At 44.4% G+C, this 15,861-nt stretch overlaps 1 protein-coding gene across 2 annotated transcripts in view; it reads left to right on the plus strand.

The window, feature by feature from the left end:
- POLR3E (RNA polymerase III subunit E) overlaps positions 1-15,861 on the plus strand; it is a 32,240-nt gene that overhangs the window by 13,769 nt on the left and 2,610 nt on the right. For both annotated transcript variants that reach the window (XM_069810120.1, XM_069810122.1), the window contains exons 13-20: positions 537-657; positions 2,234-2,315; positions 4,762-4,821; positions 5,846-6,003; positions 6,291-6,355; positions 7,959-8,455; positions 14,301-14,378; positions 15,309-15,434. In XM_069810120.1, the coding sequence (XP_069666221.1) occupies positions 537-657; positions 2,234-2,315; positions 4,762-4,821; positions 5,846-6,003; positions 6,291-6,355; positions 7,959-8,455; positions 14,301-14,378; positions 15,309-15,434 (1,187 nt within the window). The remainder of the gene's footprint in view (positions 1-536; positions 658-2,233; positions 2,316-4,761; positions 4,822-5,845; positions 6,004-6,290; positions 6,356-7,958; positions 8,456-14,300; positions 14,379-15,308; positions 15,435-15,861) is intronic.

Genomic DNA, 15,861 nt, shown 5'->3' on the forward strand with positions numbered 1-15,861 from the left:
TTTCTAATCTGATGATAGCTTTCTGGATACATCTATTTCAGCAGGTATCTCCTGGAATGTGGGGTCTGAACATGAATCATAAGTTGAAGGTTAATGCAACAAGCTGCACTTTGGCATTTTCTGCGAGGTTTTCAGTAATAAGCACTTCATGAGTGTCATCTAGGAATTGTATTTTGTTTCTTCAGAGTTACTATCTGATGAGAGCAAATCCTGAGGACTTTGCCTCAGGAGCTTCCTGTCTTGTCAGGTATCTCTGTTTCCAAATATTGCCAAAGGCATAGATTTATTTTATTGATGCATTAATTTGGGACCAGTTAAGCTAATCAACTGTGATGCATCACTAGCAGGTATTTTTAGAACAGAGGATGACTGTAGTGCAAGGGGGGACTTAGTAGAACTTAGGTTCTGGGTTTTTTCTAAGGTATAGATTTGACCATGAACTTCAACATGAATCATAGTATCCTAGATTTATAAATCTATGTCTGTATCATGCGCACTGAAGAAACCCTTAATCTGGTGTGTATTTTGCCTTTCAGTGAAGGTCATGCCATTTGCAAATCTGATGAGTTTGCTAGGCTCTGGGACTGACTCTACGGCAGTTCTCCGCTGTATACAGCAGGTGGCAATGCTGGTCCAGGGAAACTGGGTGGTGAAGAGGTATGGCTGGTCTTTGTTACTGGGACATGGTTTTTTGCTTTAAGGAGAGGATCAGAACAATGGATTTTTAATACTCATCTTCCTTGTGTCCCAAAGTAGCCATGTTCTTAATTCACAGTACTGTAAAATCTTGATTTATTGTTTGGTCCTTTTTAGTGCAGTCAGATATTCAAAATTCGAAGGGTTGATGTTAAAGGGTAATACCTTAGTACCTACACCAGCTAAAATTATGGCTGAGCAGTGATGTAATCTGTATTTGCATTTGAGTTATGTTAGGTTTTTGATGTTGTCTTCACTCGTGTTCTTTTGTGGGAGGACTGCCCTGAATTCTTCCAGAGATTAGTATCGAATATAAACACAGAAAATTAAACCAATGTCAGCTATAGTATTTCTTAGCTAAATTCAGTCAAAGAAAGATCTTTGTGCAGTCACCTTGCTGTTCATCAGTGGATGCTGCTCTTGTCAGCTGAAAGCTACCCTCTAGAAGGCATTACCCGCTTAATAAATCAAGCGTGGTGTGCTGAGTGTACCACATGAAATGGATTCTGTATCATCCTCCTGTTTATTAGGATAAAACATCCCACTGGGAATTGAAGTCTAAAGTGCAGTATGATTTTTTTTACGTGGGTGGAGCACTGCATACGGAGAATTATAGTCTCTGAAATAGCTCTCTGTGTTAAGATGAGTGGCACCAGCTACTAGTCCAAGTCTGTTAGCAGGATGTGTTTCAGCTATTGTGATACAGGCCTGTGTTAACAATGTGAACAGTTTTTACGGCAACCCTTGCTGTCCCTCCAGCCATTCCAGAAGGAAGCTGGAAGCAAGTTAAGAGACAGTATATTAGCATTCAGATTGTTTTTATGTTGTAGCTGATTCTTTGCTACTAGTCCGAGAAGGATGCGTGTATCTCTAGGAAATGTGGCATATTTGGGATGGTTGGGCACAGAGCAGCGCATGCACGCATCAGAGCTTTGAATGTAGAAGGGACCCATTTCTTTGGCCTGGGTAGGATCAAGATCATGAACCAGGGCTGCCTTGAGGCCTTGGAGAGCATGTTAACAAATGTCATCCAGTTGGTCTTGCAAGTAGACAAGGACACAGGGTAGTGTTGGTCTCAGGGCTGTTTGGTTTGAGCATGACGTTTTGCAGTATTGTTCTCTTAAGCCCTTGATTGCTGGGAACGAAATAAAAAAACCTTATGTCCATACATCAGCATTTTGGCTAAATGCTGCCTTCAAGGCTGCATACCAGGTTAGCCTAAGCATTTCTTAGGATCATCCTGGTCTTGTTTACACTGATCCAAGGGAGGATAGGCTTTGCAAGAACAAAGCAGAGCTTGTACCTGTGTTGCACACATCTGCTAGCCACAAGGCTATGCTTTGCTGGTGTAAGCCTTTTTGCACTAGTGTAATTGCAGTGGTGTAATTACACCAATATTAATTCCTTTAATGAAAACCATGCTTTGGATAAAGGTATAATTTAACTGCAGAACAGGGAGGACATGTTTGTTAATTTTCACCAATGCCATTTTTCTGGAGTACCTAGTAACTAATCTGTCTTCCTTTTTAATTAACAGTGATGTCCTCTACCCGAAAGATACTTCTAGTCCACATAGTGGAGTCCCTGCAGAAGTGCTCTGTAGAGGAAGAGACTTTGTTGTAAGTATAAAAATATTTGTTGTTTTTAAAGGAAAACGTAGGTGAAGTTTGCCTGGGAGGCCATGGCATTGCAAAAGTCTGCTGCTCTACTGCAGTAAGGTGTTTCCTCCAACAAAATTATTTGTACTTTAATCCTGAAGGTGTTGTTAGTCATCTGTCATGGGAGCGTTGGCGTAGATTGACATTGTGGCTGTCTGGCAGATTCAAATCATCTGTCATTAACAGTATTCATCCCTTTCTAATACGTGCTGTAGAGCCACTATCGCATAGCCCCCACAGTGCAGGGCTTACAGAAAAGCCAGGACTGGATAATAAAGTGCTTGTTTCTCCAGATATATTTCCATGGGGTCAGGACTGTGAGGTCTCAGGAGGGCAGTGTGGGTAAGCCTTGTGCTCCCTGAGCATGTGCTGTTGATCTTTAAAAAGGACTTTATTCCCCAGAGCTGCTAATCAGTGAAAGGACTCTGTTCCCAGGCACCTTTTGTGAGCAGTAGCTGCACATGGAAGTTGAAATGAATACAGGTCTTGTAAACACACACGTAACCACAGCAAAAGGGAACAACCTCTGCATTGTGTTTATTTTCACTAACCATGGAAAGAATTAAGTTCCTAAGTGGTTCCTAAGTTCATATTCAGTTTATGGCTTCCACCCCATCAAAGAGAAGCTGACGAGTGCATTGCTCTCATTTTTTTCAGTTAGACTGTTCCCCTTGTTTGCAAAGTTTATGAGATTTAGCTCTGAATAGGAGCATGCGGTGCAAGAGACTTTAAGGATATTACAGTACTAGTAGAAGATAAAACTGATGGTGATTGAAACTGACTTTTTATTGTGACTTGATGTCAGCCCAAGACACTGCCATATGGAGACCTGGATTCAGGTGTGACCCAGTGACATAAGTCTTTAGGACACAGCAGATTAGGTGACACGTCATGTGTAAAGTTCTAGGGACCAGGAATTATTATGTTCAGTTAAGTAAGCGGTAGTGTTTTAGCGATTAAGATGTAAAGATACATTACTTTCATTTGAATTATGTTAAATATACCTTGCGTGAGAAATGGATTGGTGTTAATCTTAAAGGCAAGTAATTTGCTGATTAGCTCTACAACAGGGAAAAAGTTAAAATGTTAGAAAATAGAAAGCATTGGTATTTCTGGCTCTCAGACGAAGTGAAATGTCTGGTCATAAGGCTCAGAAATAGTGTGTAATGCTGTATTGCATCTGTGGAGAAAATGTGTTCTAGCTTAAAAAAGTGAACTTTATTTCCCTGTATATATTTGTCTAAAGTAATTAATAAGGATAAAAAATATTTATGGCCACCATATTTTAGTGTCCACCTGTTCCATGCCATACTTTGGGGAAAAGGAAAAGTAGTTTTTATCTTTTCTGAAAGCTTCTGTTTTTTCCCCAGATTCTCACATAATAAATTCAGAGGATGTGAGTACCATTGGCTCTAGCTGAGGGTAAAGGGCCTAATGAGAAATGGCTGCCTCAGAGTTCTGTTCAAGGAGAGCTGATAGATCTACTTCCTTTGGACAGCAGCTTCCTGTGCTTTAAAACAGAAATGCCTTGTGCCCTAAAGTGAGCGTGGTGGTTTTGTGTGTTTGTGGGCAGAGAGAAGCTGAATCAGAGAGAAGGATGCATAGATGACGTCGTAGGGCGGGAAGAAATTGGCAGTAATGAGATTTTTAATTCTTCACGACATTATTAATACACACAGACTAAAAGAGGTTGTAGTTTATTTAAATGGAGACAGGAAGAAATCAAAGGGGTGTTCAGACATTGTTCTGCCCAAGTCCTCATGTATCCTGTTAACCTGCTCTCAGCAGCTGCCTCTCAGGATGTTAGACCTTAGGAGCTGCTCTGCAGAGCACCTAGCTTTTCCATTAACTGGGGACAAGTATGTGAGTGACAGGCCATCTTGGCATAGCTATGAGTGACCGTGATGTGCACTGAAGAAGGGAACGGGTGCCTTCTACGGGGCTGTGTGCTGCAGAAAGGCAACAGTCATCAGCCTTTACAGCCCACTGCGTTAACAGAAGTGGATGAAGAGTTTATTTAGGTTGATGATTAGGTATGTGAGAAGCAGAGCCTCAAGTGTGACTTCTGGAGTACCAGCATCACTGCAGTGGATTTTTTTTTTTTTTTTTTTTGGAAGCTAAATGGAGTTTGAGTTCAAGAGATTCTTCGTAGCTTTTGTAGTCACAGGTTCATCAAGGCAAACCATGGACTCTCAAAGCTTTTGATACTGTGTTCATGGCTATTTGAGACCAGAAGAGTCTAGAAAGTGTTTTCCCACTACCTGGCTAATCGCCTACTTCCACATTCTTGAAAGGAATGGGGTTTCCATTTTTCTGGTAACATCATTGAACAGGGTCATTACTACAATTTCAGTAAAGCAACTGCTAAATACGGTTACTAGGTTTTTCTCTTTTGTTCCCTTCTTAGATGTGGAAGTTCACACAGGACCGCTGGGTTGTGAGAAAGGAAGTGGCAGCAGTTACAAAAGTGAGTGATTTTTTTTCTTTTTGTTTTTTTATTCCTAAATCAGAAGTTGGTGATATGTGTTGCACATTGTCCGTAGGTTGGTAGTGGGTGCTGCTGCAAGCCTTTTCTAAAGTTCACAGTGTCTGCATTACTGCTGACTTGCAGTGTTGCTCACCAGGCATGCCTTCACTTTGGAACAGGTAGGTATAGATACATACTCTTTTTACAAACATTTTGAGCAGCTCCCACAGTTACCATGACTCCACAGGATATGACTGGCCTTGTCGCTGAGCCACTGGAATGCATCTTGTCCTCTCATCTGTTTCAGTGGAAAGCCAGACACAGTTTGAATTAAACTGACTGATCGTGCACCAAAGCAGATGAGTGCTTGTGCAGTCCACACTAGCTGCTCTGCCTTGGGTGCGTTAGAAAAGAGCAACTCTTCTGTCACCATTTGCCAGTTGTCAATATTGAATAAAAGCTTTAAAGCAACTCGGGCACCTGAATATTTTGTTAAAACTGGCAAATGAATGAGAAACATTAAGTAAAGAGGAAAAATAATTTCCTTAAAATGCTGTAAAACGATAAAACATGAGTCAATTTATGCACAGACCATCTATTTTTGGAATGTAAGATCCAGTGCCGCTTAAAAGCTGTGCATGTGTAGGTGCAGCATGTTTGACCTGCAGCTTTAAAATAAGATTGACATTGTAGAATATGCTTCTCTTCACAACAGAGTCTTTTCATCTCAGTTTGGAAACTCCCTTTTCTTCACAAAACATGCCATGAGCTATTTGACTCTCAGGTGATTAATTACCACTGCTCTCTGAAGTCCTGTGCTTTTAACATTGTGTGAAAGTGTTGGTGCTGCAGAGAAGGATGAGTATCTCTGACTTAGCTGGGTGTGTATTCATGGAGGTGCCCCATACATACCAAATCAGTCCAACTCTTCTTGTCTCATAGAACAATGCCCATTGCTGCATGGCTGCATATGTCCTATGTAAATTGACTTCCATATTATTTATGCTTTTGCTTTTTCTTTTAGCTTTGTCCAGAAGATGTGAAAGACTTCCTAGAGCACATGTCCGTGGCAAGAATAAACAAAGGTTGGGAGTTCATGCTGCCTTATGATGAAGACTTTGTTAAGAAGCATCCAGATATAGTTCAGAGGCAACATATGCTGTGGATGGGCATTCAGGCCAAGTAAATGACTTGTTTTATTTTGGGGAATAAGCTAAAAACAGGGAACTATCTTGTACAAAGTTTCTGTAGACATTGATAGATAATTTGATCTGTATTGCCTCGAAGGTTTCCCCCTCACAGTCACCAGGCAGTGGTGTGGTGGGGGGTGTCACTGCATCATTCAAGTCATTCCTGTTTCTTGGCTCCCTGGAGACACTGAGTGTTCTAGTTAATGGCCAAAGCTGGCATGGCTGCATGCAGGCATAACAACTGAAACTGTCTTGGTATATTTTATCTTTGTCTTTCAGATTAGAAAAGGTCTATAATCTCTTAAAGGAGCACTTGACGCCAAAGAAACAAGAGGCACAATCAGGTAAATGGAATTGTGCTTGGATCATCTTGAAGCACATGCATCTCTCCATATTCCTGGGTGATGTTTTGGAGTTCCTCTTTGGTTTTGAACATGGTGGGGACTGGCCTTGTTTTGTTTAATATTTTCCCATTCTTGTGATTTCCTTTGGATTATTTGAGACAGATCTTGGTCTGTACTAACAACACTGATGTTGGGGTGACACAAGCTTACTGTAGCATCCTCATAGCAGAGCACAGAGGATTCCTTGGCAGTGGGGACTTGCCATTTGATGGTGTAAAATCAGCTGGTTCTCTTATCAACTTCTTCATTTAAGGCAGCTTGTGTGGTGTAAGGGTGTAAGCAGCTCCTGAAGAGAGGACAGGGCCAGTGCACAAGTAATTCTCACCTCTCAGTTTGCAAGTTAATGTGCAGGAGGTGATTTTTGTTTTTTTTTGTTTCGCCTGATTTGCACTGGGCTCTCTGTCCTGTGGTTGAGGGGTGAGCAATTAATGAAGAATGTGTTTGGCAGGGGGCTGTAAGGAGGTATGAAGCTGTCTCTTTTTGATGTCCTTCTCCACCATGGATGCCAGTGAGAATATTAAAGTAGCTGCTCCAGAATTTTAAAAGATTGTGAAAACTTGAGATTCCAGAGAGTTTTAACTAGGTATTTGGCTCATTGCCAGACACTGGAGCCAATGAAGAGTATAAGCAGAACTGACAAATGAGCATATGAATCCATTTCAATACCCTGTGTCTGATCTGCTTGGAAGGATTAGGTGTTGGGTTATTTGGAGAGGATTAGCGAGCCTAACAGCAGAGAAGATAACAGTATGTGTGCTGTGCGTGATTTTGCCTTAAACACAGCACTCCTTCCTTTGGCATTGAGACTGGATTCCTCTGCTGCCAACACGCCCCTTCCTTTCACCTTTGGATAGCTGGGTGTGTAGAGGACCCAGGGGAAGAGGCACAGGATTGCATGGGAAAAGAGCTCCCTCCTGTCCCTTTCTCCCCATCACTGGGTAATAATACTAAGAAGAGGGTCTCAGACTTTCACACTGTGTGCCTCATGCTAGAAGGGTATTCAAGTTCACTGTTAACCCCTTCACTCTCCTCACTGTACCTATAGGACATCCTTGTGCTGGCTCTGGCAGTTCCTGAAGCAGGCCCCACCGGCCACTAGATACTCTAAAAAACAAACAAAAAAAAAGTTGTTAGGCAAAGCAGCATTTGGGTCATGAGTAGAGATGTATAAGCAGTCTGTATCCTGGTTTCCTGACTTACAGAAAAGGCCCTAGTGATTGAACAAGTGCACTTTGTCTTTGCTTCAGGTTCCTCAACTGGAACACCCTTCCCGAAGCATCTGGCTTAAAATTTGTCAACATGTTTATCTTTAAAAAAACCAACCCCCCCCCATCACCCCCACCCCACCCCCACCCCAAAAAACCCCCACCAAAAAAAAACCAAACTAAAGTAAAATCTTATCAACAAACCGGGTTTATGCCTTAGATTTCACAAGCAGAGGACATTTCCTGCTTTCATTTCACTATGACCCCTTCAATAAACCTTCTGCAAGACTGGAGCCCTGGTTATGGTGAGATTTATGGTATCTCTTGTTTCTTACTAGCTCATCCGTTACTGGTTTCTGGGGAGCAAAGAGTCAACATGGCTAAAGCAAAAGTCAAGCAGAACTATGGGCAGCTGGAGAAGGAGTTCCAGAAGCAAAAGGCAGAGATGAAATCCAATGATGCCTCAGCCAAGATAGATGTTTCCAATATCCGCATTAAAGAGGAGCCTGTGAGTGACGAGGAGCCAATGGATACCTCGGCTTATGAGGGCATGAACAATGGCATTGTCAACGGCCTCCATGCAGAGGAGGACTCCACGGACTCTTTAAACGGCCACTTGCCTGGAGGCTGCATTGACCGGGTAGCCCAAGAACTGAAGGCATTTGTGTCGTCAACATTTAAGAAACAATTTGTACTCACCCTGAGTGAGCTTAAACGGTTATTTAACCTTCACTTAGCCAGTCTGCCTCCAGGACATACGTTGTTCAGTGGCATTTCGGACAAAATGTTACAGGACATGGTGTTGGACACTGGCTGCAAACAGATTTTGGTGCCTGTAAGTATGTTTTTCCCTGGGTGTACTTTGGGGAGGAGGGATTGGGGGGCAGTTAAACATCTGAGCTGTGAAATATTTGTGTCCTGTGCTGGTGGACCAGAAGAACAGATGTGCGCTGAGTAACTGGATATGTTGAAGCTGCTGGAGGTTTGTCTGCCGTCCTGCTTCTGGCAGGCCCTGCACTCTGCTTTCTTTGCTCAGTGGTATGCTGCATAGTTTAGTTGTCTTTGGGGCTCTGTTTCCACATCCAAGCTGTCGGGCTGCAGTGACTCGCTGTCCCAACTTGCTTCTGTTAACATGATCTAAGGCAGTACCAGATTCCCATCAGCTCTCCTGGAGTTGCACAAGCTGGTTCTCTCAGGGACAGGGATACATTTGGGGGAAGAAAGGTGGCATTGACTGCCTGGGAGTGGCAAGGCACGCCCAGCAGAGCCGTCTGGGAAGTGGCAAACCATATCTGCAGCAGATTTCTTTGGTCAGACCTTTTCCTTCTAGACTGTGCAGAGGTGTCTTTGTTTCTTTGTCTTTATGGAAATGACATGTGTGATTGCGTGAGACAGAGCAGGTTTGTGTGACAGTAGATCACTTAGGAAAGGAAAAGGAATTTGGCATCATGGGAAACAGCCTAGAAGGAAATTAATTTTACAAGACATCTGGCAGTGCTGATTGGGTTGCAACCAGAAAGAGCTTGGGAGTCAGCTGTCTTTGGGGAGAGGGGAAAAGAGACGTGTGAACTGCTTGAAAGAGCAGGCAAGGCGGAAAGAGCAGGAAGCAGGCAGGCTGACGAGAGAGAGCCTGGAGCATGGGAGTTGAAACTCAGCTAAGGAGTAAGGGTTGCTAAGGGGTGGCGGGGGGACGACAAGTAACATGTTCAGTCATGTGCAAAGTACATGTTGTGGCACCTGGGAACCAAGTAACAGACTCAAAACGCCACTAGGGAGACCACCGATTTTGGTACTTTCTGCTTTCTCTCCTGACAGCTTCCAAGTCCTGGAGTAATGTTTGCCTGGAAGTGCCTCTTAGTGCTGGCTAGGCTCTTCTTTGTATGCAGTGTAATATGTGCATTTGCCATCCTGATGGTAAATAGCTGAGGTCATTGCTGCTCTGTTACTTGGGACTGGGACTTGTTTGCTTTGGAAATTTTGGGATTTTGGAAAGGATTCCCTCCACTCTTTGCTTAAAAGCTGTGAGGAGTGAAAGTGGGATAGTTTCTTTTTTCAAAAAAACAACCAAAATAAAATGCTCTTGAAGAGAGGTGGTTGGGAACTTCCTTCTGTCTGGAAAACCCTGTCACAGGAGACCTGCAGAGGTGTAGAAGTGGTCACTGGAAAGCCTCTTGCTGGAGGTCTGCTGTAAGTTTTAGTTCTGCTGACCCAGAATTTACTGCAAAACTTGAGATGTTCTACAGGAGCCTGTATGAGCCTGTATAAGCCTGTACTGTTATCAGCAATGTAAATTGTTACCCCCAAGCATCCCCCTGATGCTATGTGCAGATGGCAAAGGTGCTGGGGCTGGTTTTAACTCTTTGCATGGGCTCATACACTTTGGTATTTCTTGATTGTTCCCCTGGACAATTTTGTCAGAACCCGACAAGGGTGCCTGAGCTCAGGGAAAGCCTGGAGGGTTGTTTAGCGTGGGATTTCATAGTTGCTCATTAGTTTTCTGTAATTGAAAGTGCTTTGGTGATAAAAATCAATGATCTGAGGTAATTAAAATGATGTTCTGTGGGGGGTGAAGACACTCTTGGCTTGCATGCTGCCCTATTATGGAAAACATGTTGCTGAAAACAGCAATTGAAACCTTACCAAGGCAATGCAGGCTTTATTATAAAGCTGACCGACTGCACCCAGGGTATGAGATAAATAGTATTTGTGGGGAGCCAGAAGAGGTGCCACTCCAGCTGCAAAGGAGGCTGTGGGGATGCCTGCAGAGTGCTGTGCTTGCCTGTGCTTTGTAGCATCCTCAAGTGGGAGGGAAAAGCACACGTACAGAAATACCGGATCCTGGGCAGATGCACCCAAGTGCAGTGGGGTGCTGCTGCCATCAGAGAGAGGGTGAGTAGAGACATCGTCAGCAGACACTGGCCCTGTGCGTGTGTCCGGGGCTTGCGCAGGCTGAGCCTGTGTCTAGCTCCACAGAAAACGTTTGCACAGGAATCTGGCTCCTGAATATCTGCACCCATTTCCTGCAGACTGATGGGGGTGCATGGGGGTGGCTGGCTCCTGCCAGCTCCCTTCCCACGGTCCCTGCAGTGGCAAGGTTCTGCCCAAATCTTAAGGATATTTTTGAGGTATCAGGAAATGATGTAACCATTGCCGGCGTCCTGCCTGGCTAGGGTAACAGGAGAGGAATGCAGCCCTGTGCTTACGGTGAGCCTTTTGGGCTAGTGCTGATGCCAGGCTCCTGGAGAGGTAAGCTCAATAGTTTACCTCTAGGATTATTCCAGCTGATAAGTTTTTTTTTCTGGCAGGCTCAGCCCCTTTCAGTCTGGTTTAGCTATAATGAGAGGCTGCCTGGCAGTGGCTATTTTTAGGGTGTGCTCAGTTCTTGAGTGAGACACATCCCAAAGCCAAGGGCTCCTCCCTGAGAGCTTCCGTTTTAACGTGGCAGCCCTGGGGACCTGGGCCAGCAGTTCATCTCCTAAAAGCCCTGCACTAGTTCTGGGGGCTTAGAGCAGGAAGGGGCACAGGGCAAATACTGTAAACGATATTATGGCAGTGGAGAGCTGTTTCAAGGTGAGGCTGGAGAGATTAAGATAAGGAACATAAAATGGCAAAGGGACGGCAATGGCAAGACAGTAAAGCTGTTTGGACAGAGCAGCATGTGTCTCAGAGTCGCTGACAGCATTTCCCGCTCCTGTGGACAGGCTGTATGACAGCAGCAAGCAAGCAGGGTGCTGTTGGCAGCAGTGTTTGCAACAGTTTGCAGAGTAAATCTGGACGGGAGGAGGAGATCCTGTGGGTTTTATTTCCCAATTAAGTATTGTGTTGGTTTGGAAGCCGTTTCCTCACAGAGGGGCCGGGTAAACACAGCTGCATTTCAGACCTGTGGCTGAGGCGGGAGGAGTTTGCACTCTGGGTCTGTGTTGAGTGACTTTTGCAGAGCGAGGCAGGTTGTGGCTGGGTGCTCCTGGTGCCCTGCATTTTGCCTTTCCTGCTGCAGCTGTTTTCTGGAGGGAAGCTGAAGTGTTTGATTTTATCTGCGCTGAAAGCATACAAGAGATATTATTCCTCAAAAGCAAATGTCCTTAGGAGAAGAGAATTGTGTCAGGTGTTGCGAGCCTAATAAACCTGAATCCTGGCTCTAAATCAAGTGTAAAACCTTGTTATAGTCCAGCCAGTTGGACCAACATGAGAGCCAAAGCTGCTAATCCCACCAGGCAGCTTCTGCTGCACAAAACTCTTCCTCTTTGCAAGAAGATCAGAGGCAAAGGGTGAAAGGAAAGGCTGATCTTTCACTCTGCAGTGCACAAGTCTTTTGGCATGGTGTGAGGCAGGCTGGGAAGAAAGGTTTGGTTTGTACCAGCAGCTAGGATTGAGGGATGCTGAAACAATCAGGATTGGCTTGTTAGCTTTTCATAGATGATTGATTTAGGTTGTCTGGGCGGTTACAAGGAATAAGTTGTTAGTAACAGTCAGGAAGAGGCATGTCAGGAGTGAAGGCATATGCCAGCATTGCTCGTTAGTCCCTGCTCCAAGGGGAAATGTTAAGGCAAATCTATGGTATTTTATTTTTTTAGGAGTAAGGGGCGTGGAGGGAAGGCAGTTGTGTTCCTTCCTGTGTGCAGGGGTGTGAGGCCTCTGCCTCAGAAAAAACAGATGTATTTCTCTAGCTTGGCACGTGGAAAAAAAAAAAAACAAACAAAACCTCTTCATTTTTGGAGCCTGAAACGAGCAAGTGTCTGGTTCAGTGTCCAGTCTTCTAGAGTCCTGTAGTCTGCCCCAAAACAGATATGACAAATACAGCAGAAGCACAGTGTTTGTCAGTAACGCTGACTTGGGATTAGTGAAGCAGATAAATACAGAATAAAGTCTGAAACTCTAAAACCTGCCACTGTAAATGTAAAAACCTCCAGAAAGACCCTACAATATACTTGGTGCTCTCAGTTGAATACTGCTTTGGATGGTCTGGAAGCAAATGCTGCTGACAGGAAGAATCTAGACATCTTGCCATGAGATACTGGCTAAGGTCTAGGCCCTGGGATTGCTCTGGTATGTGGCGATTGACCTTCCACCAGTAGGAAACTGTCCCCATGCAAAATTCACAGGATTCCAGTATGCCCAACGGTTCCCTTTTAAAGCTCTGAAATGGTTGGTGGTGTGCCAGACATGGCATCAGGGCCCATGGCACTGGTGTGGGTTACCCCACTGTCACCAGAAGCATCATTCTCTTTGCTGGGTGAAAAACTGGCTGGATGGACGAGCCCAGAGGGTTGTGGTGAATGGAGTTAAATTCAGTTGGCGGCGGGTCACAAGTGGTGTTCCCCAGAGCTCAGTATTGGGGTCAGTTCTCTTTAATATCTTTATCAATGATCTGGATGAGGGGATCGAGTGCACCCTCAGTAAGTTTGCAGACAACACCAAGTTGGGAGGGAGGGTTGATCTGCTCAAGGGTAGGAAGGCTCTACGGAGGGATCTGGACAGGCTGGATCAATGGACTGAGGCCAATTGTATGAGGTTCAACAAGGCCAAGTGCTGGGTCCTGCACTTGGGTCACAACAACCCCATGCAACGTTACAGGCTTGGGGAAGAGTGGTGGAAGGCTGCCCGGCAGAGAAAGACCTGGGGGTGCTGATCGACAGCCGGCTGAATATGAGCCAGCAGTGTGCCCAGGTGGCCAAGAAGGCCAACGGCATCCTGGCCTGTATCAGAAATAGTGTGGCCAGCAGGAGCAGGGAGGTGATCGTCCCCTGTACTGGGCACTGGTGAGGCTGCACCTCGAGTCCTGTGTTCAGTTTTGGGCCCCTCACCACAGGAAAGACACTGAGGGGCTGGAGCGTGTCCAGAGAAGGGCAACCAAGCTGGTGAGGGGCCTGGAGCACAAGTGTTAGGAGGAGCGGCTGAGGGAACTGGGATTGTCTAGTCTGGAGAAGAGGAGGCTGAGGGGAGACCTTATCGCTCTACAACTACATGAAAGGAGGTTGTAGTGAGGTGGGTGCTGGTCTCTTCTGTCAGGTGGCTGGAGATAGGACGAGAGGAAATGGCCTCAAGTTGCGGCAAGGGAGATTTAAGTTAGATATTAGGAAAAAATTTTTTACTGAGAGGGTTGTCAGACATTGGAACAGGCTGCCCAGGGAAGTGGTTGAGTCACCATCCCTGGAGGTATTCAAAAAGCGAGTAGACGGGATACTTCAGGACATGGTTTAGTGGGCATGGTTGATGGTTGGACTCGATGATCTTGAAGGTCTTTTCTAACCTAAATGATTCTATGATCAGTCAAACATGGCTTGGGCATATCAAGGCACACATCGGGGTGCCATGGTGCTCATTCCCATTCCCTAGGCCATAGTTAGCCCCTTACTAATTTGGGGTCTGTGTGCTGCAGGATCAGCCAGCAGGACAGGTTTGATACAGATCGTGTTTCTGTTGAAGTCATCGGGCCTGCAAGAAGGTGTCTGCCTCATGGCTGCAGGACGGGCCATGCCTGAGCAGGCACAGGGGCTGCCAGAGCAAAGTTACCCCTTCGAGTGTGGAATGGGAGAGGAGCTTACGTTGTTTCAGCAGTTCTCATTACATGGCAACGACGTTTTTGATGCAGTAATAGGTGTCCAGGGATACTGTGTCATAGAATCATTAAGCAGAACTCATTAAATACATGGTTATTTTTAACAGCCTCTTGTTCTCAGTTTCCTCCACAGACTGCTGCTTCACCAGATGAACTAAAGGTCTATGCGCTTTGGGAAGCTGGTGACACTTATGATCAGGTAAAAATAAAAATAAGTGACATTCCCAAATATATGTTTATTGAGCATTTGGCATTGTTTGAATTTGTGTTTCTGGAACTGGTACAGCAGGCAGTTTTCTTCTTTCCCTGTTGAAGTGTACAGTTTTCAATACCAACCTATTTCCAGCTGAGAGGAAGCTCTTAGTTCACAGGGTGATCATTGCTGTGTCAAGAGAAAGCGGTGTGGGCAGAAGGAACATAGTATGTTGGTAATACATGTCAGTAACTAGCTCAGTGGAATACAAATAATTTTAAACCTGCAAGGAGAAATGATTCTCCAGTGCAGGGCTCACACCCGAATCCAGTCCAATTTTTTAAATTTTTTTTTTTCCTTTTGGTGGTAATGCAACGTTAACCAGAGATTAAATGATGTTGTTACCTGATGTATCTGTTTATACTTAGAATAGGAAATGATTATAGCATATGTGAGCATCTCCCAAGTTTTAATTGCTATCAGAGTAAATGAAGTGAAAGGGAAGGTGCCTAACAAAATGTGGATGGAGAATGTAACTCCTGTGTCCATGACCTAAATAAATTTTTATAGGAAAGAGTCAAGCAGTATCCAGCCTCCTGGCTGGTGTGGACCATGTGAACTCCTGTGGAAGCATTTGAGAGGAATATCTTGCAGCCCCTTCTCCAGCATGTTCTTGTATCTTTGGAGGTGCCCCAGGTCACAGGGCAGGTGCAAGTCTGGCCACAGGGTAGAGAGAGATCCCTGTAAGGCCCTCAGAGGCTAGGGCACTGCTGGAGGGCAGATGAGTATGGGACGGTTTCAGGATTACAAAGCAAGACTGCTCTAGTGTAGTTCAGTAAATGTTTTGTACAGACTAAGGCACGTGCAGTTTTGATATATAGAAAGATAGTAATAGTTGTTCTTCTCTTTGTATTTATGATACGTTTTCTTTTAAAGCATCGCCAAGTTTTGCTTGAAATCTTTTCGAAAAATTATCGAGTGCGCAGGAATGTCATCCAGAATCAATTGAGTCAAGAATGTGGAGAAGATCTAAACAAGCAGGAGGTGGATAGAGTGCTAAAGGTATGTTTCTATTCCATTGTGGGTTTGATCCAATCAGTACATGAATTTTTAATGCTTGGTTTAGCAAAGGATCATATTTTACCTTGAACTGACAAATGATAAAGATGATAGAACAATTGTTGTTGGAATGTGGACAAAGCCTGTTTTTCAGCTTGTTTTCTTAAAAATAACGCTTGTCTCATTCTGCCTTCTTTCCCTCCGACGAGTAGTGATTTTGACTCACATATTATTTTGTATTATTGCAACAAACCTTTATTTGTCATCTTGGACCAGCAGAGAATAAAGTGTAGTAAATGTGATACTTCAGAGTTATTTTTAAATAATTTGAAGTTAAACATTAAGGAGGTGGGAGGGTTCTGCACAGTGTTCTGAGTTAACCAGCTGACTGCTGTTGGTTAATACTGAAGAGCACAAGTGCCGCATATTC

The sequence above is a fragment of the Haliaeetus albicilla genome, chromosome 22 (assembly GCF_947461875.1).
Source record: "Haliaeetus albicilla chromosome 22, bHalAlb1.1, whole genome shotgun sequence".
Taxonomy (NCBI): domain Eukaryota; kingdom Metazoa; phylum Chordata; class Aves; order Accipitriformes; family Accipitridae; genus Haliaeetus; species Haliaeetus albicilla.